This window comes from Diadema antillarum, unplaced genomic scaffold, assembly GCF_040938485.1.
Source record: "Diadema antillarum isolate AM-2024a unplaced genomic scaffold, OU_Dant_1.0 seq00000188_RagTag, whole genome shotgun sequence".
NCBI lineage: Eukaryota > Metazoa > Echinodermata > Echinoidea > Diadematoida > Diadematidae > Diadema > Diadema antillarum.
Genome location: NW_027271252.1, coordinates 635,015 through 661,829, shown reverse-complemented (window position 1 = coordinate 661,829; position 26,815 = coordinate 635,015). Strand labels below are relative to the sequence as shown.

At 39.9% G+C, this 26,815-nt stretch overlaps 1 protein-coding gene across 1 annotated transcript in view; it reads right to left on the bottom strand.

Annotated features, from left to right (window-relative positions):
• Positions 1-26,499, bottom strand: part of LOC139728636 (uncharacterized) — a 44,409-nt gene extending 17,910 nt beyond the window's left edge. The window contains exons 1-5 of the mRNA XM_071639575.1: positions 26,365-26,499; positions 18,444-18,581; positions 17,494-17,579; positions 16,198-16,259; positions 15,018-15,150 (exon numbers count right to left, since the gene is read on the bottom strand). Coding sequence (XP_071495676.1) covers positions 15,018-15,150; positions 16,198-16,259; positions 17,494-17,579; positions 18,444-18,581; positions 26,365-26,494 — 549 coding nt within the window. The 5' untranslated portion in view covers positions 26,495-26,499. The remainder of the gene's footprint in view (positions 1-15,017; positions 15,151-16,197; positions 16,260-17,493; positions 17,580-18,443; positions 18,582-26,364) is intronic.
• Positions 26,500-26,815: the final 316 nt, after the last annotated feature.

The following is a 26,815-nucleotide window of genomic DNA, read 5'->3' as shown; positions in this document are numbered from 1 at the left end:
CTATTCCTGCATCACAAAGGAGCCCACTCGAAAAGTCCACAATCATAGCATCCTCCATCACTGGTGAGCCAGTAGACAACATTGGAACAGTGGTAGCATCAGTACATTTAGGGAACAAGGCAACTCAACACCAATTCTTTGTTGCGAGGAACATCACGCATCCAGTCATCCTCGGATGGGATTTCATCACCAACCAGAATGCATCAATATCCTCTGCATCATTCAACATGCCTGGTTCCACCATCCCTTTCATCGATTGGCAGCAGTACCAAGCCCCACTGAAGTGTAAAGTTTCTCTTGTGGGACACTCACATATTCCACCTATGTGTGAAATCCATGTCCAGGGAAAATTGGCTTCTCCACAGTTTGACATCATACCTAGAGACTATGAGGGCTACTTTGAACCGGCTACACAAGATCACATTCCTGTCATTGGTGCCAGATCTTTGTTTGAGCCTCAGGATGGTCTTATTCTGGTACGTCTTATTAACCCCTCTAATGAAGCAGTGGATTTGTCTGCGGATACATGCCTTGGACAGTTTTTCTCCGTGACGGGAAACAAGGAAGAGGAGTATGAGATCATGAATGTAGCTGCTGATGGAGAAACACAACTGAGTGACAAATCACTAGCACCCAGTGTTCTCCCTTCTTCTGAACTCTCTAAGTCAGAGTACAAGAAAGCCGAGCACCTACTCCAAGCCTATGGTGACATTTTTAGTGCAACTCCCCATGACATAGGCCAGACTGATCTCCTTCATCACCAAATCAACACATCCACCGAAACTCCAATACGACAGAGAGCCTACAGAACTTCCCCAGCCATGAGAGTAGAAATTCAGAAGCAAGTCGACGATCTCCTTCAAAGAGGCATCATTGAAGAAAGCTACAGCCCGTGGGCTAGCCCGATAGTAATGGTGAGAAAGAAAGACAATACTTACCGATTTTGCATTGATTATCGGAAGCTTAATGCAGTGACGGTCAGGGATTCACATCCTATCCCACGGCAAGATGACACGATTGACTCTCTTTCATCATCTACATACTTCAGTGTCATGGACCTGTCAGGTGGATATTGGCAGGTTAAGCTCCACCCAGAAGACAAGGAAAAGACTGCTTTCACCACAGGCACAGGACTCTACCAATTCACGGTAATGCCATTCGGATTGGTCAATGCACCGATGACGTTCCAGCGTCTTATGGAAGTTGTCCTCCACGGCCTGCACTGGTCCAGATGTCTGGTATATCTCGACGACTGTATAGTCATGGGCAAGAACTTTGACAATCACCTCAAAAACCTCCAAGAAGTATTTCAACGCTTCAGAGATGCTGGACTTAAACTCAAACCATCAAAGTGCAGCCTGTTCAGGAAAGAGGTCACATACCTTGGTTATGTAATCACCTCCAATGGAGTTAGACCAGATCCAAACAACATTGACAAAGTCAAGTCCTGGCCCCAGCCAAGAACTCCAACACAGGTACGCTCTTTCCTCGGTCTAGCGTCATTCTACCGACGATTCATTCCAAGTTTCTCCAAGGTTGCATCCCCCCTGACGACCCTAACACACAAAGGTCAACGGTTTGTCTGGACAGCAGAGTGTGAAACAGCCTTTCTTCACCTGAAAGAGGCACTAACCAATCCACCACTACTCGCTTATCCAGATTTTGACAAGGAGTTCATTTTATCAACTGATGCTTCCATTGATGCAGTTGGGGCAGTCCTCTCACAAATTCAGCATGGCAAGGAACGAGTTATCTCCTATTTCAGCCAGACGCTCTCCACCTCCCAGAAGAAATGGTCAACATATGATCGCGAACCGTGGGCCATCGTTTCATCAGTTCGCCATTTTCGTCACTTCCTCCGATATCAGCACTTCACAATCCAGACTGATCACAAGCCTCTCCTGGCTCTGACGAAGTTTCCCATCCAAGACGATACATCCGGGAGGAGAACTAGGTGGATAGTGGAACTCCATGTGTATACATTCAGCTTAATACACAAGAAGGGTCAATCACATGGGAACGCTGATGCACTATCTCGACGACCAGGAGACATCCAAGCCACCTCCACACCAACGAGTCAACAGCCAATTAAGTCTATCCTCGCCCAGCCCAAGTGCAGTGCAGTTGAAACCCGTTCACAAAAATCAGCACCAACGCCAAGTCACCCGTTGCACAACCATCCATCAGATCTCTCAAAAGTGCAATCACCCCAGCCTTACAGTGGTGTAATCCTCAACAGTGATGTCGATGTACAACATGAGCAGCAACTAGACAATGACATCAGAACAGTCATCAAGTTTGTCAACCAAGGCGAGCGACCAAGTGAGCGACAGATTCGTCGTCACAACCCTCGAATCAGACGTTTGCTGTGGCAGTACCCCAAGCTAGTTCTTCACAATGACATCCTCTACCGAAAGAAGAAAGACAAGTTAGGCAACTACAGGCTCCAACTCGTGGTGCCAAGCTCACTTGTCCCCAGAGTACTCCAAGAATTGCACGGTGATCCATCATCCGGACATTTTGGTGCACACAGAACACTTCAGAGAGCAGAATCTATGTGCTACTGGCCATTTATGAACAAGGAAATAACTGATTTCTGCAACACATGCACTGCCTGTGAGTCGTTCCGGTTACCAAACCCGAAATACCAAGCACCACTACAGCCAATTTCGACTACACGCCCTCTAGAGATGGTCTTCGCGGATATCGCCGAGCTACCTATCACAAGACGAGGCTTTCGCTACATATTGGTTGTAACAGACCATTTCAGCAAATACGTCAATATCTACCCGATGAAAGATCAGACAGCCTCAACCATTGGCAAGCACCTGTTTGATGACTATGTGAAAGAACATGGTGTACCAGAGATTCTCCATACCGATCAAGGGAGACAATTCGAGTCGAGATTGGTTCAAGAATTATGCAACAAATTGGGCATCAAGAAATCTCGATCAACGTCATACCATCCACAAGGTGCAGGTATAGTTGAACGATGTAATCGCACCATCAAAGATCAATTGGCGAAGTACATTTCCGACCAGGGAGGAGAATGGGACACCCACATCAACCAGCTCCAGTTAGCATACAATACAAGCACCCATTCTACAACAGGTTTGACCCCCTATTTCGTAATGCACGGAAGGGAAGCCCGCATCCCAGCTAGCATCACCTGCTCATCTCCCCCTCCACTAATGGGAAGCTCCATGCTGGAATACACTGCCAACCTGACCGATCGATTGAGGAAAGCATGGGAGTTCACAAGAGAGAAAACCAAACAGCAGCAACAACAACAAAAACAGCATTATGACAAAAGAACTCGCACATCTAGGTACAACATCGGTGACCTTGGCTGGTTAGACGACCAGACCAACAGCAGAAAAAAGTTGGAACCAAACTGGAAAGGTCCTTTCACAGTAATTTCCTCATCTGAAGATGGATTGAATTACACCATCGTCAACAACCAGGATGAAAAGACCAAGCGAACAGTACATCATAATCGCCTGAAAATGTATCGAGTTCGAGCCTCACATGAGACTTCACCATCCCTGTCTGCCCCCCGCCCTACAGCACCATCATCGTCATTACCATCAGATGGGACTGGAAAAGGTTCAACGCCACACCCACCAGTAGCAGATGGGACTAAGAGGCAGATGTCTCCACCCCAGCCAGCCTCTTATGGCCCTTCGTACGTCATGTGGTCACCCCGACCACCAAACCACGTCCATCAACGACAGTCAAACCAAGACCAACAGCCACGGTCAGGTTTGTCTGTTTGGTACCAGACCTCCAACCAACCCTATGGTGCCCAGCAGCAGTCGTCAACGAAATCTGACCACCAGCCATGGTCAGATGTAGCAGCCCCACCCCGGCAGCACTCCACGAAGTCTGACCACCAGCCACGGTCAGATGCAGCAGCCCCACCCCGGCAGCAGTCAACGAATTCTGACCACCAGCCACGGTCAGATGCAGCAGCCCCATCCCGGCAGCAGTCAACGAATTCTGACCACCAGCCATGGTCAAATGCAGCAGCCCCACCCCGGCAGCAGTCATCGAATTCTGACCACCAGCCACGGTCAGATGCAGCAGCCCCATGCCAGCGGCAGCTGAACCAGACCAGCTGTTCCCATGGGTCATCGCCGACTGACCAGCAGCCAATATCATCAGCTGACCAACCCCATCCCCGACATCAACCCAGTCACAGGCCATCATCGATTGACCAACTCCAACTCAGACCACATTATCAACTCCGTTCGTCGTCATCTGCTGAGCAATACCAACCTGGGTCATCACGACAAATTACCCCATCGGACTCCCAAATTAGTAGCTCGCAACCTGGCAGTCATCAACAACAACAGCAACAGAGTGAACAAGTAAATGACAATGAACAATTGCCAGAGAACAATCAAAGCAGGCAAGAAATTCACTCTAGATATGGCCGACAAATCAAATTACCATCGAAATTGAAGGACTACAAATTATAGAGACTGAGAAGATACCAACAAGTATTTTAGGCCTTTGGGAAAGACACCCATGTACATGAAAAAAAAAAAGAGAAGAGAGAAAATGTTTTGAGTTTGTGATTGTGATCATAAGCATAAAGTACATATAGCAAAGTGTTATATATGTTGCTTTGGCAAAAAGGTTAAAGTCATCACACCTGGTACAAATGCATCTGGGTAGTATTTTGTAGTAGTATGAAGAACATGTTTTTGAGAGAAATGTGAACGAATTATATATATTATTTTGTAGAAGACACTTACAATGTAGTTGAATGTGGGATGCAGTATTTGAAACACAGCATTATTAGGTTTTTTTTGGAAAAAAAAGGGAATTTTATAAGTTCATAAGTGTTCCAAAAAAAAAAATTTGAAAGAGTAAATTTCAGCAGACAGGTCAGTTCATAAGTTATTTTTAATTGCATCTAAATGTTAACATCAGTTAGCTTCTCATTATTTGCAATGTTCACTTTTTCAGGAATATCAATTTCTTAGACAATTTTGTTCAAGCATCAAACAATTGTTAAAACCGTTTAGTGTAACCACTATGTTATATTGTCAACAAATTTTTTTCCCTCAATTTTGGAATTAGCTCCCTAATGATATCAGAGAATGTTCATCATTAGATCAGTTTATGTTTTTATGGAAGCTTCATTTGTTTGTAAAGTAATTGTTATTGTTTTGTAAATTGGTTAATGATGTGTTTTAGGTTGATATCATGTAATTTTGTGTTTTGTTTTTGGGTGTTCTTACACACGTATTTGCCTTTTCTCATTTAAAAAAAAAAAGCGCTTAGAGATTTAAATGTAATTTGCACTCTACAAAGAGGGTTTATTATTATCATTGTTATTATGTCAACAGTTTTTGTATTTATTATTTTTTAAGTTATACGTTTTCGTGTTTTGAATTGAGTGTGTCATAAATTTTGATAATGATTATTTTGTGTATTCATGTTATAAGGTTTTGGCAACTTCCATCGAGTAAAAAAAAAAAACATTTTCAGTGTAATGAAGTTGTAGACTTTATTGATGAGTAATTGTTAAAAACAAAGAAAAAAAAAAGAATAAGATAGATAGGAGGTATATAATTTCGAAAAGGTGAATCCTGTTTGAACAAGTTTGAAGATTGTTTATGGGTTTGAGAGAATGGCAAAGGGCAAATGTTGTTAAAATGATAGATTGGTCATATCGAGTATATAGTGTATGTGGATACAGTGTGCACATGTGATATTTAGATACACTGGAAACAGAGTGTATAATTGGGGATAAGGTACATGTAATTCATTTAAGTTAAATATTTTAAGTAGTTGTATGCTCGGATATGTGTTCATTTGTTTCAAAGAAAATTTACCATCAATATGATATGTTGTTCAAAAGTGAAAAAAAAGAGAGAAATTTGTTACAGATAGGCAAATACAGAGGTACAGAGGGTACAGTGTATATGTCAGTATTACAATTTCTTAGTTTATTCCATAGTAGTTTGTACAAACACTTGTATTTTTTTTAATCTTAAGAGAGTACAGCAGAAGGCAGATTTCAGTTTCCAGAACATAAGAAATGGTATGAAATGTAGTTTACCCATAGTTGAGCATTTTTTGCCTGATCACAGTTACATTTGATTGATATTTGCCTTTAAAATTGAGGACAATTTTTTGAAAGGAGAATGTTTATGTGAGACAGCAAAGTCTACCTCCTTCTTTCCAGTATAAGTTTGTTATGTACATGTACCTCAGTTGGGTTAGGTTCTTAGACAGTCCCACATCTCATTAACTTGTATTCTATTTCTGTCCCACCATTCTCATTCCTTTCCCATCCATGTTATTCCTTCCCCATTCATGTTTACAGTTATCACCTCAGCTTGTTGTCACATCTGATCCTTTTGTTTATCATTCCATGTCTGCAGTTCTCACCCCAGCTTCTAGCCACAGTCATCCAGTGTGTTTTCATTGGTTGTCTTCATGAATAGGGTTCCTTCATTTTAGTTGGTCTCTTCCATTTCTGCTACTCCTATTGGTCCTCTTAGTTCATTTAAATATGTAAATATGTAAATACAGTTTATGCAGATCATGTTCATGATGTTGAGTTTTGCTGAGGGCAGGTCAGCCTGAAAATAAAGCAGTGTGCTCCTCAGGACTTGAAGCGTGCAGGCCTCATGTTTACAGTCTGTGTCCCTAACCCTGTAGCTATCTTACACTACTTTTTGAGTTATTTTGCACACGGACAAACTAACTAACGAACGAACACACAAACCAACGGTAACGAAAACATAACCTCCTCCCTTGGCGGAGGTAATAATTGACAATTTTATGAAAAAAAATGAACTCTACAGATATGAAGTTAACATCGCAGGGAATGTGTGTGCCCACATTTGTTGTGATATTGTCGGCGATTGCCAAGATCTACCCCTCCCCCCCCCCCCCCCCCCTCCCCTCCAACCCCAGCTCTGTCATCTACCTATTAAACTAGCCTGGTCGTGAACTTTAGTAAAGGTTTCAGGATGTTTTGAACACAGCGCATCCTTGACCAATTTTTTTTAACCTGTCACAGGAAGAATTTGCCCAAAGTGTCATCTATAACCCTGAAAAGAAAATAACAGGAAATTTACCACATTACAATGAGATAGCATGCACAAATCCTGAACTTGTAGTAATTGGCCTTCTGGCACTGCGTCCTCGCCAGAAAATGAAGTACGCGTGGCGGAAAAGTGCCGTCAGGTAGTTTGAAATATTTACGCGTGGTGGCTCAAACTGAACACGTGGTCGGGTCGTCGGGGGAAGAAACGGCGCTTACACACCGACATGCGCGTGCGCGAGAAGCATGCAAAAACAAAACAAAACAAAACAAAACAAAACAAAAAGAGAGAGAGAAAGGGACAAAATTGGTGCGATATCGCACTGTCGACTCTGCATTATAACGTTACAGCTTCGTAGCTAAAAAAATGGTACTAAAAGTGTCCGAAATCATCCCTCCGTTTGTAAGAGATCTTTTATGCAGGGCTCGACACTAACGGTGGCCCGCGGTCACCAAAAAAGTCGGATGTTTGCCTTTGCTTTTGGAAATGAACAGCGGTAACAATCGGCTCCATACGATGACAAGATAACTGTCGGATGTTTGCTTTTAAATTTTGAAATGAATAACAGTAACATTTAGTTGCGTTCGATGGTAAATTCAATGTTTGATGTTTGCTTTGACATTCAGAAATGAATAACAATAATATTCAGCTCCATACGATGATGAAATGAATGCTGGAAGTTTGTTTTTACGTTGGAAAGTAAATAACAATAAAATTTAGCTCCGGAAGATACTAAAATAAATGTCGAATGATTCCTTTGACGTTCAGAAATAAATAACAATACTATTCAACTTCGTACGATGATGAAATAAATGTCTGATGTTTGCTCTTACGTTCGAAAGTAAATAACAATAACTTTCAGCTCCGGAAGATGCTAAAATAAATTTCAGATGAGTTCTTTTACGTTCGGAAGTGAATAGCAGTAATATACTGCTCCATACGATGCTAAAACAACTGTCGGATGTTTGCTTTTAAATTTTGAAATGAATAACAGTAACGGTCAGCTGCGTTTGATGATAAAGTAAATATCTGATGTCTGCCCTGACGTTCAAAAATCAAAAATAGTATAACATTCGGCTCCGTACGATGCTAAAATAATTTACAGGCGATTCATTTCACTTTCGGAAGTGGACAGCAGTAACATTCGGCTCCGTACGATAATAAAACAAATGTCGGATGTTTGCCTTTGATTTTGGAAATGAACAGCGGTAACAATCGGCTCCATACGATGCTAAGATAACTGTCGGATGTTTGCTTTTAAATTTCGAAATGAATACAAATGTAACAGTAACATTTAGTTGCGTTCGATGGTAAATTTAATGTTTGATGTTTGCTTTGACATTCGGAAATGAATAACAATAGTTATCAACTCCTTACGATGATAAAACGAATGCCGGAAGTTTGTTTTTACGTTCGGAAGTAAATAACAATAAAATTTAGCTCCGGAAGATACTAAAATAAATGTCGAATGATACCTTTGACGTTCGGAAATGAACAACAATACTATTCAACTCCGTACGATGATGAAATAAATGTCTGATGTTTGCTTTTATGTTCGAAAGTAAATAACAATAACTTTCAGCTCCGGAAGATGCTAAAAGAAATGTCAGATGTATGTTTTTACGTTCGGAAGTGAACAGCGGTAAAAATCGGCTCCTACGATGCTAAGATAACTGTCGGATGTTTGCTTTTAAATTTCGAAGCGAATAACAGTAACATTTAGTTGCGTTCGGTGGTAAATTTAATGTTTGATGTTTGCTTTGACGTTCGGAAATGAATAACAATAGTATTCAACTCTGAAAGACGATAAAATGAATGCCGGAAATTTGTTTTTAAGTTCGAAGGTATAAATAACAATAAAATTTAGCTCCGGAAGAAGCTAAAATAAACGTCACATGAGTGCTTTTACGTTCGGAAGTGAATAGCAGTAATATTCTGCTCCATACGGTGCTAAAATAACTGTCGGATGTTTGCTTTTAAATTTCGAAATGAATTTAACAGTAACGTTCAGCTGCGTTTGATGATAAAGTAAATATCTAATGTCTGCCTTGACGTTTAAAAATGAAAAATAGTATAACATTTGGCTCCGTATGATGCTAAAATAATTTCCAGATGATTCACTTCACTTTCGGAAGTGGACAGCAGTAACATTCGGCTCAGTACGATAATAAAATAATGTCGGATGTTTGCTTTTAAATTTGGAAATGAATAACGTTAATATTCTGCTGCGTACGATGCTAAAATAAATAACAGATTGTTGCTTTTACATTTGGAAATTATTAACGGTATCAATCGGCTCAGTTAGATGCTAAAATGAATAGCGGATGTTTGCTTTCACGTTCGGAACTGAATAAGGATAACATTCATGAAGCTCCGTAAGGTGCTAAAATGAATGTCGGTTGTTTGCTTTTAAATTAAAAAATCATTTACGGTATAATTCGGCTCCGTAAGGTGCTAAAATATTAGTAAATGTTGGATGATTGCTTCTACAACCAGAAATGAATAAGAGTAACTTTCGGCTCTTTACAATGCTAAAACAAATGTCGGATGTTTACAAATGTCTGCAAATGATCCCACTTTCTCATTTCAAACGTAAGTTTTGATCACCTAAATAGGCATCAACTTTTATAGTAATCTATACGCCTATTTGCTAAATCTTAGAACTCTGAATAACGGTAAGATGATTGATTTTTTTTATTAATTTATTTCAGACATGGGTACCTGTATCACTTCAGTCACACTTTCTTTTTATTTTTCTAACGGACTGGTATCAAACTGCAACGCTGCGTTTAGCTTAGCTCTGCGTCGCTGAAAATGTGACTTTATAGTCTGCGAAATCATCTCTTCTTTTATGACAATAGTGGATACGTATATAACTTAATAAAGTATCGGTTTGCATCATTTCTTTTACACTTTTTTTTGCGTTTCTTTTTTATTTTAAGGATTGCACTGATTTGAAGAAAAAAAGAAAAAGAACGAAAATATTGGTGCTACTAGCCTATAACGAAGTGTCAACCCACCATAAAAGCTGCGTTTACGTTAACTTTGCGTTGCTGAAAATGTGACTAAAAGTCGTAGTAATTATCTTTCCTTTAATGCAATATTGTTGACACTTGTCACGTAATAAAGTGCAAGTTTGCATCGCTTCCATCCTTTATTTTTGTCAGTTTCTTTCTCTATTTCAAGTCTCACACGATTAAGAAGAAAAAATGAGCAAAGGAAGAAGTTTTGAAGAAGAAAAGAAAAAGAAGAAAATATTGATGCAAGTATAACAAAACGGCATCGCGGTATCAAAGCTGCGTTTATAGCTTAACTTTGCGGTGCTGAAAATGTGACTTCCAGTGTCCGAAATTATGTTTTCTTTCATCATAGTTTTTACAATGACATACAATTCATCATGTAACTAAAGTGAAGGTTTGCATCATTCTGTGCACTATTTCCTTTCGTCTCATTTTTGTTGTTGTTCTGTTATTAAAAAATCACGCTATTTAGAAGAATGTGGAAAGACAACGAAGATGATGAAGAAGAAAAAAATAGTGCAACTGTCGTAACGAAGCAGCATCCATGCTCTATCAACTCTGCATTTAGTTTAACTAAACGTCTCTGTGAAGTGACTTAAGTGTCCGATATTCTTTTCTTTCATGACATGATTGTTGATATTTACCCCGTAACTAAAGCATATATTTCAATCACATTTATATAATTTCCTTTGTGTTTTTTATGTCAAGAATCGCGCAATTTAGAAGAAAAAATAACAGCTATATAGAAAAAATTAAAAGAAGAAAGCATTAGTGGAACGAACTGAGCGCAGAGTCAGCGGCCTTGCACTAAATGTGACTTCAAAAATATCTCCGAAATAATCGATTCTTTTATGACAATATTGTGGATACTTATCACTATATAAAGTGAGGGCTTGCATTGCTTTCATACTTTCTTTTGCGCTATATTAAGTTCTTTTTTTATTTCAAGGATTACACTGATTTGAAGAAAAAATTAATGGAATAAGAAGAAAATATCGGTGCAACAAGATAACAGAAGCCCGGCATCCCGCTATATGAAAGCTGCGTTTTATCAAAGCTTTCTTGCGTCGCTGAGAATGTGACTTATCTAGGTTTTATTTTATCATTCAAGAATCGCGAAATTTAAGAGAAAAGAAAAAAAAAAGAAAATAACTTAGAAGAAGAAAGTATGAGTGGAACGAACTGATCGCAGAGTCCGTGACATCACACTATATCAACGCTTTATGTCACTAAAATGTGGCATTTATAGAGTCCGAAATTATGATTTCGTTTATAATCGTTAGCACTTATCAAGTAATAAAGTGTAGGTTTGCATCACATTATATTCTTTCGTCTATTTTTCCATCATATTATAGTATACTTCAAAGATCACGCAATTAGGAGAACATGCATACGTCTTCGTCTTATTTCTTGTCTCCCTCTTTTGCTGTATTTCCCCTCCAATGAATGACGAAAATAATGTACATGTCTCCCTCAAAACAAAAAGAACCACGTGCTAGCAACCTTCGTAAAGTTAAATCTAACTGTTGATTGCCAGCAAAGAATAAGGGGGAAATACGACAACAAATAGAAGCGAAAGATTGTATAAGCATGCAGTCTCTTCAGATCGAAGACGCTTGACATCCCCCCCCCCCCTTGCAGAAATTTCCACAAAACCAGGTGCTAGACGCAGGTGCCAGACGAAAGAATGCGCGCACTAGAATTCTATTAAGAAACAGAAGGCGTTTTCACATCAGCCCGATAAAAATCCAAGCTCGAGATATATCTTAATAGGCATTTTCACATCAGCCCGATGTTTCGAAATAGCGCGCTATTTTCTGACTTGGGAAATTGGAAAATATCTCGAGCTTGGATTTTTATCGGGCTGATGTGAAAACCCTTATGTCCCAAGTCAGAAAAATAGCGCGCTATTTCGAAACATCGGGCTGATGTGAAAACGCCTAATGTGTAAATATAGCCTGGAAATATCGATCGAAGAACTAGCTCGAGAGTATAATTAAAGGAATCATTACAAGGATCATGATTCCATCAATTTAGTCTTTCTTTTGGCCCATTAAGCATCGAACAGTCGATCATAATCCGGGATAATAGTGTATTCTTGACTATTTTAGATATTCCTGAACTAAAAGGGATTGATTAATCACTCGATTTATTGAATCACAGAAAGACAATGAAAGGACACGTCTCGATTGCAGACAGAAATTCACTACGAGTATGTGATATGCAGCCACTACCCGATTAGACAGTAAAATCACAACAATTTGAGGCTCATTAAAACTGTGTACTAGTATTACTTTTCAAAGTTTGAAAGAATTTCACCTATGAACTGTGACGGTCCACTATATACGGAGATGATTTGGCTATCAACATTCGTTTGTTTCTTGTTTTGTTACGTCGTATCTGTTTGTTTGCTTGCTTGTTTTTGTTTGGTTTTGTTTTTGACAAGACATGACGATTTCTTCGTATCGAATGTAATCTGTTACCGCAATCAAGCCATAAAGCGCAGCTGTGGCGCATTCGATTCATGGAACTTGAAGTAGCCTCAAACAAGGCAAGAGCACATGGTAATGATGGCACGTGTCTCGCACATCGGCACATCCACACACAGCGAGACATTTGGCAATCATCGTTATGGCAGACAGTTTGATTTCAATCATGGGAAAAGAAACTGGAAAACTTGGGAAAATGATGATGTTTAAAATCAAATTAAATAAAAAAAGCCTATATATAAAAACGTGTGGCTTATTCTGAGTTCTAAGATTTAACATAGGTTTATAGATTGTTATAAAAGTCGATGCCTATTTAGGTGGTCAAAACTTACGTTTGAAATGAGAAAGTGGGAGCATTATTTTGTAGACATTAACATGTAAACATCCGACATTTGTTTTAGCATTGTAAATAGCCGAAAGTTACCGTTATTCATTTCTGATTGTAAAAGCAATCATCCAACATTTACAAGTATTTTAGCACCTTACGGAGCCGAATTATACCGTAAATGATTTTTTAAATTTAAAAGCAAACAACCGACATTCATTTTAGCTTCTTACAGAGCAGACTGTTATCCTTATTCAGTTCCGAACGTTTTAGGAAACATCCGTTATTTATTTTAGCGTCTAACTGAGCCGATTGATACCGTTAATCATTTCCAAATGTAAAAGCAACAATCTGTTACCGGTATTTATCTTAGCATGTACGGAGCAGAATATTTCCGTTATATTCATTTCCAAATTTAAAAGCAAACATCCGACATTATTTTATTTTATTATCGTACGGAGCCGAATGTTACTGTTGCCCGCATCCGAAAGTGAAATGAATCATCTGACAATTATTTCAGCATCGTAGAGAGCCAAATGTTACTGCTACTGTATTCAATTCCAAACGTAAAAGCAGTCATCTGACATTTGTTTTGGCATCTTCCGGATCCGAATGTTATTGCTATTTACTTTCGAAAGTGAAAGCAAACATCCAACATTTTATTTAATCATCATACGGAGTTAAATATTATTGCTATTCATTTCCCAACGTCAAAGGGATCATTCGACATTTCTTTTAGCATCTTCCGGAGCTGAATGTTATTGCTATTTACTTTCGAACGTCAAAGCAAACATTCGACATTTATTTTAGCATCTTCCGGAGCTGAATGTTATTGCTATCTACTTTCGAACATAAGAGCAAACATCAGACATTTTTGTTTTATCATCGTACGTAGTTGAATATAATTGTTATTCATTTCTGAACGTCAAAGAGGTCATCCGACATTAATTCAAGCATCTTACGGAGCCGATTGTTTGATACCGCTGTTCATTTCCAAAAGTAAAGGCAAACACCCGAAAAAAAAAAGGAGGTTGAAACGTATGAAATAAAAAAAAAACAACGAATTTTAGAGCTGCTGAGTACAATACTAGTTTGTGCTTCCAAACATTGGCAGCTTTGGTTGCTGGATCACTCGCACATGGCTCGATCTGCGATCTGCTGCTCCGGGTATTGCGCGCGTACACGTGTAGTAACAGTGGCAACTCACAGTGATCGGAGAGAAACGCCCGTAAATTTTCTGCACCGGAATTTCGGTGAACGTGTAATAATACTGCGCTCACTGTGCACCTGCGTATGCTGGCAAGCAAAGTGGAATCGGTAATGGACCGCGTGCGATGCGGGTAACATCGCACACGATCGACGATCTTGCCGCTAAAGCGAGCGCCGAGCAAGTAACTGTCGAGCATGCGTTCGAAGGAAACTGCAAAAGATATATACTTTTTTTTTAAATGGGAAACATTACAAAAAGGGGAAGGAAGATAACAAAAACTCGTGGCGCAAAATTGGTCGCCAGAATTTACGCGTGGCGCAAAATTGGCTGCCACAATTTAAACGCCTGGCGAGGACGTTGTTCTGGCAGTCATCAAGCAAACTGTAATTACTGATGACACCCATGCATGATAATTTTTCACTCTCGCTCAACATCCTCTTTAATAGTTTCAGAACAAAAAGAAAATAATGATAATCAAAATTTTAAAAAAAATAACCAAAAGCTTTTGTATGTTAAAAGCATCATTTATCAATTCTTCAAGTTCTGAGCTCTACATGGCCCTACATGCTACGTAACAGAGCTTGTTGAAAATGTGTCAAAATAAAGCTATGAAAGAAAACATGGTTGAAAATGATCACTCACTGCATCAAGTGAAAATTGGAATGATTTGCTATTTTGCTTTCAGTGAAATGTCTATCCTACTGTAGAAGTAGTGTAAAAATAAACCAATTTGGAAGATTATTAAGTGATGCAGACACAGATATTTCCTATATATGGAATGTAATAACATTCAGAACATTGTGCGTTTCAGTGTTTTCTCATCCCATTGAAGATCTCTGCAAGGTTCAGTCAATGAGGTTTGAGGAAGTTTGTTACAAACTCGGCCATCGCTAATTCCAAACTGACCTCTTCAGTGCCTTCCCTGGCCAGTTCGTCCAGGTAGACGTGGGCCAGCTGGTATCGCAGTCCGTCCGGGCAGCCGTCCATGGCTGGGTTCAACACACTCCGCCGGAGGCTGTTCAGAAACAGCTGCAGGAGGCTGTCGCCGTTTAAAATTGAGAAGAAAAAATAAACGATTATGAAAACTTACGATCTCCATTTAAAAAATACTGGTACTTAAACATTCTACCCACGGATGCCAACTTTGTAAACAGCAGTATTCTGAGAACTAAAAAGGCATATTTGCAGTGGAAAGAACAATTTCTTACCTTTTCCAGTGATAGACACGTGTTGTAATATAAATTGGAGAAAAAAGGGATTTTCCCTTAAACTTGCTGAATTTTTGGCATTTGTGGCTAAACATCATAAAATTGAATGACAGTATTCAACAGAAAACAGGAGAAAGCAATGCAAAAATTGGAATTTCCACTGGAAACTCATACATCATCTTAGCAGGTGTTCAGGTAAATATGAATACAATGTTGAATGAAAGCTTCTTGATTACACTAAACAATGAAAAAGAAATATCCCCTTCAGGTGAAAAAGGTTGACAGGTATGCCGAAAGTATCTATATACCATGTTTCCAACTTTCCCAATGGGTGAAGTATCTCCATTTTACTTTCAAGGCCTGGTAGCTTGGGATACCATGGAGAGGGGAAGCCTGGCCCAGCTCAAATGTACTGTAAAACGAGGAATGTTCACATGCATTTCAATTTTGTGAATTTTGCGAGAGCCAAGATTCACAAAATTAGAATGCATGAGAAAGTTTTTTTCTACACTATATGCATCAAGTGTTAGAGACAACTCGCGAAAATTTCATGCCACGAAAAAGGCTGTCGGCTCCAATTTGCGAAAAATTTCATGCAGCGAAAACATTGTGTTTTACAGTATTCAAGAATCCTCTTTATGAATTGCGTACAGCTTTATCACCGATATCTGTGTAAGTACACACACAGCCAAAGAATCTCAGCTGGAGCCTACCGTTACTGATGAGTGTACTTTGTATGCTTTGATGTACATATTCCCTAACCATCCTATCTGTGGTTTTGGCATATACCCTGGTGGGCAGTAAATGTATCGGGGCACATATGAATCAACACGCCATTGGGTTTATGACACTCTGAGAAAGGACATTAGATCACTTACCTTTGGTCCCAGTCATTGTTGTGAAGCAAGACGAGCATCTGTCGATAGGCGCGTCTGACAAGCTGTTCGGAAAATAAAATAGGTGGCACATTCGATATTGCCCTATTTCATTCCATGTCTTGACATTATTTTTGATATAAAACAATTACTAGCATGTGTCATCTTTTGGCTTTTATTGAAATTGAAGAAAAAAAAAGAAAATGATGCCAAACCCTCTTGGTTTGCCCCAAGTGACTAGTGATACGTAGTCCGCAAATGGTATCAACCAGGCTCATTGTGTCATACAAAGTACCAATATACATACTTCTGGTATACATACTTCAATAATACAGGCTAGCTTTGAAGAACATACCATACAAATGAGTGCATCTTTGGACCAATAGTGCAAGGGGCCCATATATACAAAGGACTCTGTATGCAATCTGGTAGGGAAGGCATTTTCACAGGACCCCTTACCAGCCAGCAATCATCACCCCCTCTTCTCATTACTAGAATGGCAAACATTTCTAGTACGATAACAAAAGGTGTTACTAATGAATGTTTGCACGGACTTGCCACAAAATGACATACCTGTACAACAAATAATATAGAACTTCCAATATTTTACACATCAAAATCAGAGAAGTTTCAAAGGGCTATGCTTAAAGGGAGATACCAACATTTTATGTGCATCTCTGTAGCTAAAAATGATTACACAGTCAAGGGGACTGTATTGCTATTTTGTTGGGATGTCATAGCAAAACAAAACTAGAGAAGCACTCTGAGAGTGCAGACCTCCGCCAAGCATGCAGCTCATTTCCACCACTGATCTTGTTCTTCCATAGAGATATCAGTGATTTCCACCCATACGTACTTATAGCATTGTGTGCTGAAAGCCACCCGATTTCCCAATATACAAAGCCTTTGTTACGTCATAAACCCTCAGCTGCACGGCGCGCCTCGCCCTAGCAGGACCTAGAGCACGCACTTTAGTACGCGCATGCAAACCTTAAATATGCGCAGCCTGAACTCCCAAGTTCATTGACCCTACCTGCCAAAATATCAAAAATCCTTCATAAATTCCCCCAAATTTCTCGGATTACTACCAAAAGTTAACCGTTTGTTACTTGTGTCATTCTCAACCTTTCCTGCAAGTTTCATCCCAATCCGTTAATTACTTTTTGAGTTATTTTGTACACAGACAAACTAACTAACTAACGAACAAACACACCAACCAACGGTAACGAAAACATAACCTCCTCCCTTGGCGGAGGTAATAAACATGGTGAGGCATAGGTCATCAATGAATATTCTCACCATTAGAAACTTGTCCATTCGCAGATGGTCGATTCCAATCCATTCCCTCTTCATGGTAAGGAGATAAGTGTCATAGAAGGTAACGGCTGCAAAAGAGTAAACGCATGTAACATACTGTATGACATTATGTATTGGTAGTAAATGAATTTACTTATCAAGTAACGTATCCAAAACAATTCAAAAATTATTAAAGCAGTAAAATGATATGCATGTATATATTTCGATATAAACACACATTATTGATATCAATAACAGATATACAGAAAAGAGCAAACATTAGTAATTTCATTGCTTTAAAAAAAATATATATCCATATATGCTGCGTTGTCTTAAAACCACCTAAAATAAGTAAAAACAAATGTTAATTCTGATACATATTTTTTTTGTGCAAATATGATTTTACTTGCATTAGTAAAAAAACTTTTTTTTTTTCCTGAATTCCATACACACATGTATAACATAGGCCCTCCACGAAAAATTGGAGGGCATGACATCGACTAACTAGATCATTTGAATATTCATAGGGACTGGTCAAGAAATATTTTCTGAATAAATGTGAAATTTCAGAATGTCATATCTTCCATAATATTTCTTATCCGTTTTTGTCTTTGTTTGTTTGTTTGTTTTGTTTTTTGTTGTTGTCTGTAGGGAATTTTTGTTTCCTCCTTATCTTAGGCGCCAATTCATGAAAGTGGTACAATCTTGTCTATGGTAAACAAAATGATCAGTTCATCAATGAATGTTCATTTCGTTACGAAATGTCATTCCATGCAAGAAATGACTGATTTCGTAAAGAAATAGACCATGCAACACTTCGCGACCCCCCCAAAAAACTATAGTCTTTGTCCAGAGTTTAAACCATGGACAACATTGTACCACCTTTGTGAATTCAGGCCTCTGGGTTTATTTGGGGTGGATATTCTCTTGAAGGGTTGGCAATGTAAGCTCACCCTGCTGGGGTTGTTGAAAGCAGTGCACCATGTCCGAGATTTGGTCGGCAAGTTCCTCCTGGATGACTGGCTTGTCGCACATCCACATGCAGTAGAACATCCCCTTCCACAGCCGCATCAGTTCATCCTCACTCAGGGCTACATAACCAAATATTGCATGGGGTCAGTGATATTCGATACACATAGTTATTTGATGACTACTACACCAGTTGTAAGTTTCTTCCATGGGCTGAACATTCTTGGCAATGTGCTGTTACCCATCGGAGAACATATTTGCATGTGAACAAATGGCGAATGAGGAGAATAGCGCATAAACATATTGGCACACAATAGTGTCTGCATTACACTGGAAGGCACACATACACAAAAGCCAAATAAAGTGCACTCCCTTAATAACGAACATGGTTATAAGAAAATCTCACACTTATCATACGGGGCCGTTAAGTGCCAATATTGGCAGTGTGTTTAGTAAATGTGTGGTATGTTGTATACGACAATTGTGCATTTTACAGCCCTATATTATCGGTATAGTGAGGTGCCTGCACCTCATCAGGGGCCCGAATACCGTCACCCCGCTTAAAATTGTTTTGAGCTCACTAAACAAAAATGTATGCCTGGGACTGTGTTCAGTACGCTTGAAACTTGGCAGGGCTACCACAATCAAGCAAATTGTGGTGAAAACCGAACAGGTTTTCGCAAAAATCTGAAATTTTCATATGGCTATAGGAATACATGTAAAGTCACCCACACCCATCTTTTACGTGTATGTCTATGGGAACATCACTGTCATACCGCACACGTCTTTTACATGCTAAGTCTATGGGAGGCGGGTGACGAGTTGCGGGCCCCTTCCTTAGTGCGCAACTTTTTCGCATTGTTCGCATTCAACGACGATAGCTGCATATATATTGTAGCAAAATCATCCTGTCCTCAATGGGTTAATGCATTATGATTTTAGGACCATTTTAGTCAACCCAATTTTCAAAATGTGATTATTTTGCACTCTCAGAGACACCTAAAGCAGCGAGAATTCAGCTTTTGCCATAGATATAACCAGTAGGGTTCACAATGTGTGGAATATGGGGCGTACATTGTTATTGTCACTGTCCATTACCACTGTCAATGAATCGACCTGTTGGGCTCATTGAGATGCATGCAAAATTTAGCTGGAAAATAGCGAGGTTTATTCAAAGGCACGATTGGCAGTGTAATTCTTCTTCTTCTTTTCTTCTTCAGTAAAGTACAGACCGCCGTTGGCGTATCATCGTACTTGTGCTTGTCAAGTGCCCAGATGAAAAGTGCAAGTATTAACTAGAAATGTCGCTATGGCGACTGTTATGGCTCCACCTAATGCATGATTCTCCTAATAGGTCGAGATAGTACATGTGGACAATGTGTGATTACATATTCACAAAATTGGCAAAATATTAATATGACAAGTTTGTCACAAATGTGTTGAATGTTCACCTTCCTTGACCTAGGTTTAATTGGATGAATAGGAGAGCATGTATCTGGGATTTAAGGACTTTAACTTCTTGACTTTGACCCATTCATATGTTTATGCATTCAGCAATTTTCTAGGTATGGAGAAAAAGTGCAATTTCTGTATTGAATAGTAAATTGTTAGCATTTTCACCCGGCCTTTGACCCTAAAATTCATAAGATAATCACTGTCAGGCAGAACATGCATAAATACTGTATGTAGTACGTTTCAAGATAACTTGAGCCACTTCCGAGATATGGAGGAAAAAATTAATTCAGCACTTTCACTTGATCTTTGATCTTTTGACCTTTGAGGAAAAAAAAAAAACTTTCCAGAATCTCTATTAGGTTATACATGCATACACCGAGTGTAAAAAAAATAATAATAATCCTCCTGGCATTGCATAAACATGAGGGAAATAGTAAAATTTTGAAGTGGTACCATTGACTTTTGACCCCTGACCTTTGACCCCATGGAACCCTAAATTCTCTAGATAATCACTGCCAGTCAGTACATGTATATATACTATGTTCCATGAAGATATCTTGAACAATTTCCAAGGTACAGAGAAAAAAGGTAAAGTTTTAATATTTTCACCTGACCTTTTGACTTTTGACCTCATGACCCAAACTTTCACTAGGGAATCTTAATTGGGTAATGCATGTATACACTATAGTTTCAAAAAAATATCTTCAGGTATTGCATAGATATGGTGGAAATAGTAAGATTTTATGTATTTGACCTTGACCTTTTGACCTTTGACCTTGAGCATGTGCACCCAAAAGTTGATAGGCACAATTTCACCCCCTAATTAATATACATGCCAAGTTTCATTAGGACACCTCAAAAGGTTTTGATAGTTACCCTGTCCACGGACGGACGGACGGAAGGACGGACAGACGGACGGACAACCCGAAAACATAATGCCTCCGGCACCACTTCGTGGCGGAGGCATAAAAAAGATCACTACAGATTCTATACGTGCTGGCATATGGGATTTGAAATTTGTTTGGATTCCCTTGTGTAGATGGTCCAGTGGCTGATGGCTGGTATGAAGTGTTCAAATTGGGGTGGCTGTCCCAAAAGGAACTCTTTTCGCCTGTACTAAAGTTTACATTGACATAATGAGAACTAAGAATATTGCTGTGTCTACCTGGAAATTTCAAAAATATTTTATTTAAAATACAACGGTTCAAGTTTTGAAGAGTTTCCTTTTGAACACTATAAATTTATGTTGAAAATCAATAAATAAACGTTTATTATTTATCATGTTTACAATGTATTTCACAACCATATTGCAATTGAACTAAATAACAGCTTTTGCAGTACTTCGTGTGAGATTTCATCAGTAAATTGACATGTGTAACAAATTAGTTTGTCTTGCTATCATTCGTCATTCGGCACTAGATGGCACTCTCGCGCATGTACATAATTTTCTACGCACGCAGTGCTCAACTTCAATGAACTCAATCCACACTTATTTTTTTTCTATATAAAAAATGTGGTTACTATAACAACACAATATTTAAAATTGAAAAAAAAAGCGAAATCTACCCGTCTCTGCTATAACAATCATGAAAAATTATGGCTCAAAAACTGATAAAATCAGCTAAATCCTCACTATTATTTCATATATATTACCAAATATCCAGTCATTTACTCAAATTCACAATATATTTTTCCATTACAAATAATGCCATAATATAGCAAACAACACAGGTGATAGACTGATGAACAAACAGCCAGAAAACATTATACTTAAAGTGCTACTTATACAGATCTATGCATAAAAACTTCTTTAATCTTTATTATTCAGTAGATTAAAGGCGGACGATCCTAACCCCTAATGGTACGTTATTTTGTAAACTCCGAACGAACGAACGAAATTTGTGGATGCAATGCCAGACTGCAGTGCTATATCCAAAAACGTGTGGGACAATGCTGCCACTGAGACACGTGTGTGTGTGCCTGTGTGTGTACGCATCATACACAATTATTGTGACCGCGAGCTGCGGTGATTGGAGGAGAGAGGCCAGAAGACGCGTGGCTCTTTTGGCCTCTCTTTATGCGCATGCGCACTGTGAGTGTGCTTCCATTCGGAAGCTCGCGTGGCTCGGACAGCCATTTTGGGTCACGTGAATTTGAGCTGCAGTGTGTGTTCGCTGAACTATTGAGCCAGCGCTATTCTCATTTGGTGTCACAACATTTGATACAGAATGGGGGGGGGGGGAGGCAGCGTGTTGTGTTCGTCTCTGTGCCACACAAACCACTCGCCACGATTGTAAGGCTTTAATGAAATATGGTGTATCACTGTCCTGAAACCGTTTTGTTTTACATTTATATTGCTGGTACACTGTACCTTGTGTTTGAACGCAATGTTATGATGTCCTTGGTGTTTAGCAGGGAACCAGTGGGATACGAGTGGGTTTTTAACCATACAACAAGCAATTCTAGACTCAGCTGTCTTCTCCTGTCGGCTAAAGTGCCCAACTTGCAGGTTTCAAGAGCTGGAACGTACGATGTGTAGTTTTTGCCTAATATCATTCTGCAGGCTCTTTTCTGAATCATGTCTATTTAACTGACTTTCAAGTTTCTTTGTGAGGGAGCCATTGAACACTGGGCAGTCATACTCAAGAACAGGACGTATGTATCCTGAGTATATACAGCCTGTAGTAACTAAATCAGCTGTGGGGAGTTTAAAACGTTTGAGGGAGCGAAGCATATCGATTCTTGTTGCACTTTTTTAGGACCTGAGTAACATGACCATCCCATTTCAAGTTTGACTAAATCACAACACCTAATATTCTTGCCTGAATGACAGTACCTTGTCCACCGTCTGCAATGGACAGAGCATTTATATGCAGAGGAGGGTTTTTACAAAAAGTTATTGTCTCAACCTACTTTTTCAAGGCCGCTGACAAATGAGCGCGCGCCATACCTTGTTGGCGCTAGATTGCATCGCGGACGTTGCGGCACCCGTTCGTGTCCGAATTTTGGGGACCCGGCACTTGCATTCAGCCCCTGTACATTTATTCACTGCATCAGCACGTACAGAGATTTTGTTTCTCTTTTGTGTTTTTGAGGATACCATCAAACTCCGAGCTTGCGATAAGCAAAAATTTCGCAACAGAATGGCGCGATTTTTCAATTTTCAGCGCTCTTTTGGCAACCCCGATTCTTTACACGGGACCTAATTTGCGCACACTTTGGAAAAGTTGCAGTGATTCTGCGTTTTTGATAGGAAAATTTGGGATTTTAGAAGGATTTTTGGAGGTGACTCAGGCTCTTTCCTGTGGTGAACGAGTGTGACAGTATGTGAAAGGATGTGATGTGCGTGTGTTGTGACAGTAGAATTTGCTAGCTTGTGATAAGTGATAAGTGCGAAGATTTTGGAGGCCGGCGGAAAATTGGGCTTTTTTTAGTTTACTCTACTCAAGTTAAAATCATCTTGATTTAGAGCAGTTTTCCTCCAAAACAACTCAATTTTCATAAAAATTGTGTGGTCAACCTACTTTTTAACGGCCGTTCCATTTCCGGGCTTTTTTGGGGCCCCAGACGACGCGAAAATTCATCTCTAAGCATGCAACGTAGAAAAATAAGTTCAAATGCCGCGCACGCACAATTCGCTGATTTGCTGCTACGCTTGCTCATGTTAGCATCACATCATTTTTCATTCATGAATTGGGAGCTACACCAAAGCTGCATCATCATTGGCTCTTTACCCCTGTCATTTACATATTTTCCCACAACGTTAACTATAACATTATGCGACGTTTTCCAGCGCGATCAACTGAACAGTTTGATACCAAACTCGGCATATTTTTACATCAAGTCAGTTTCATACCAAACTCGGCATTTTTTTTTTACGTCAAGTTTTCGACTTTTGTCATATTTTCCTCCTTTGGTGTAACCATGTATTCAGCAAAGCTATCATTGTGTTTGAGATTTGATAAGTCATATTTTTACATGACTTTAACGTATGAATTTGTGAAGCACTGTAGTTCGATGCATTTGTTGGTGCGTGTGTATCAATACATGCGATTTGTATGGTAGCGACATGTGCAGGTGTGGAGCAACACACATAAGAAGCTCATCACCACAATGCAAATTGGTCGCCATATTGTGTGGTTTGTGTAGCATTATGTCATGTGTACTTGGTAGCTCATAAGCCGAGCTCGCCGCAATAACCGCTACATACATTTGTACTTGAGTAACAGACGGCAAGCATGCATGTTGAGTGCAACGCATTGCGTACACCACACCGATCCATGGAGCAGTGAGTCTCGCACACTACGCAGTGCGGTGAAGCGGACTGCCGAGCGATCAGCCAATCAGCGGCCCAGCTATCTGTTCGTGGCTTATTCTACGGGTAGCGTTCGTCATTCAGCACTAGATGGCGCTCTCGCGCATGTACATCGTTTTCTACGTACATGTACGCAGTGCTCAACTTCTGAGCCCATTCACGACGATCGCTAGCTTTATCAGTTATGACAGGGGTGCATTGATATCATTCCTTTCAAAAGTAATAATAATATGGACATATGGCAAACATGTTCGAATCACAAACCTGAACTAGAAGTTCTACTTATGCCTTCCTGTACAATTGTAGGTGGGTTTGCGTCTGCTGTACCTACCGCTAGTACATATGTAGTAACCCGAGGAGGATGATCTGTTCAGCACGCTAAGTCAAAATTTCGCACTTTTTTGTCGTGACCTTAGGTATATTTTGTACTTAATCCACATGGGTATGGGCATTGTATGGGTGTTGTGTGATTTTATCCAGCTGCCATTCCGCGTATGGGGATGCCACGCACTGGCTCAGCGCTAGTGAGCTCTCTTACGATGATGGGCGAATCGAAGCCGCCACTACAATGGGAAAATCGTGAATGCGAAAAGATTTTTTCAAGAAAAAAAAATTGGCTGATTTGAACACTGTTCATACATGTCTACAGTATATTATGTATCAATCTACAGATAATTGATCTCATTTCATGGCTTGGTGTACATCTGATTTTCATATGATAAACGCTACTATGGTATGATGGCCTATGGGGATTTTTCTACGTGCATGCAAGCCTAAGAAGGTCCGGTAAGGATAGGGAGACCTGCCGGAGACGGCTTGGTACTTGGTACTTGGTACTTGGTACTTGGTTGAGGTCCTCCTGAATACTCCTACTGGAGTTTTGACTGGAGGTGCTGGAGGGTGGACATTTAACCAATTATTCCATTTAATAACATCTCCTTAAATTTAGCAGAATCAGTTTGTGTGATTACGGAAGATGGAAGTTCATTCCATGCTTTAATTGTGCGGGGAAAAAATGAGTTTCTGTTTCTTACTAATATGCTTATTTAGCCGGTGTTCTGTAATTTCCCAATCCTCTCTGGCAATTGTGCACTTTACGGCCCTATATTATCGGTACCTCATTCGCCGTGTGCTAAGGTGATATCCCATAAACCAGTCCGCACTGAGCAGCTGGAGAGCTTCTCTTGCTGTATGGAACGCCGTTTGACAAGTGATAAGGTCACTAAAAGCCCTCCTCACTCACGCCGCTTCTGCGGAGCTACATGTAGCTGATCGCGCAAACCAACCACGCGGGCGAGGCTTGCGCTTGTGTGTGTGTGTGTGTGTGTTGTGTGTGTGTCCATGTAGTGGCTACCCGTAAATCGGTAGCTATACACACTTCGCACGGCGTCTGGTAGACTGTGTAGACGAAATAAACACTAACGGACTGACGAATCGAGATATTATTTTGTGTTTTTTTATTATTATTTTACAGAATAATTCCGCCAAGGCCGCAGCGGACATATGCCCTCCACAATAGGTTTAATTAGTAATCAAGCAAAATTCATTCATTTAAAATCATGATTGAAGCACGAAAGTTTACCACTCGTTGCGTTCCAGTTGTGTGCCAATCAATGCACAACTCGCGCTCGATCACGCCGCGCCGCACAGGCAGGGAAGGGCGTTAGAGCAACCATGTGGCGTACCGTATAGAAGAGCTTTCATCACACACACGCACGTTGACACATTCACACACACTGCATGCATCCCAACACGAAATCTCACACATATGTACACAGTACAGTGCCGGAAGACCGGCTGTCGAACCATGGTACCTGATCAGCTGATAGGAACTCGAATTCGCACGCACTGCTCGCTCGATTAGGGTAAAATCTCGCACCGATAATATAGGGCCGTAAAGTGCACAATTGCATCTTCTCTTTCCAGTAGTAGGCATTGAAAGTGTAGGCCTAGACTAGATAAGAATTATAAGACAACTAGAAAATATCAGTAAATAAAGTTTTCTTGTTGCACGAAGAGTGACAACTCACGGAAATTTGAGTACATGGGACTGTACAGATGCACACGTGTACTCCATTAGTAGTCTGCGGTTAGTTTCTGCAGTGAGAGACAACAGCTCTGATTTCAATAATTACCATTTTCCTTTCGTGATCTCGCGACTATCCATTGCCTCAGTCTTTTTACGGCTCTGTCTCGAATCTTCTTCTCGTTTGCTGCAAGCCTTTGCGCAAAATGGACTTCAACGCTGTACCCACTGTCTGCCATGTCGTTCTTCACTCCAAAATCATTGCAGCAGTGCGTGCGTGCACATGCTATGTGATACATGCCTACCACATTCAGAGTGTAGAGAAGCTAGCGCTAGAGGGCGTACACTCTCGCGATTTCTCACGCAAAATAAACGGGTGTGGACAGTACGCCATTATAGGGCTCACACGGGTAAATAATTCCCCATAGAGACGTGTGTTAAAATTCAAATTTCAAAAAATTCTGTAAAATAGCTGGGAGAAATGAGGTGTTTTATCTTCACTAACCTGAATAAGTGAGATATTACCTTTCATCCATCAGATTGCCAGGGTGGGTTGTTCT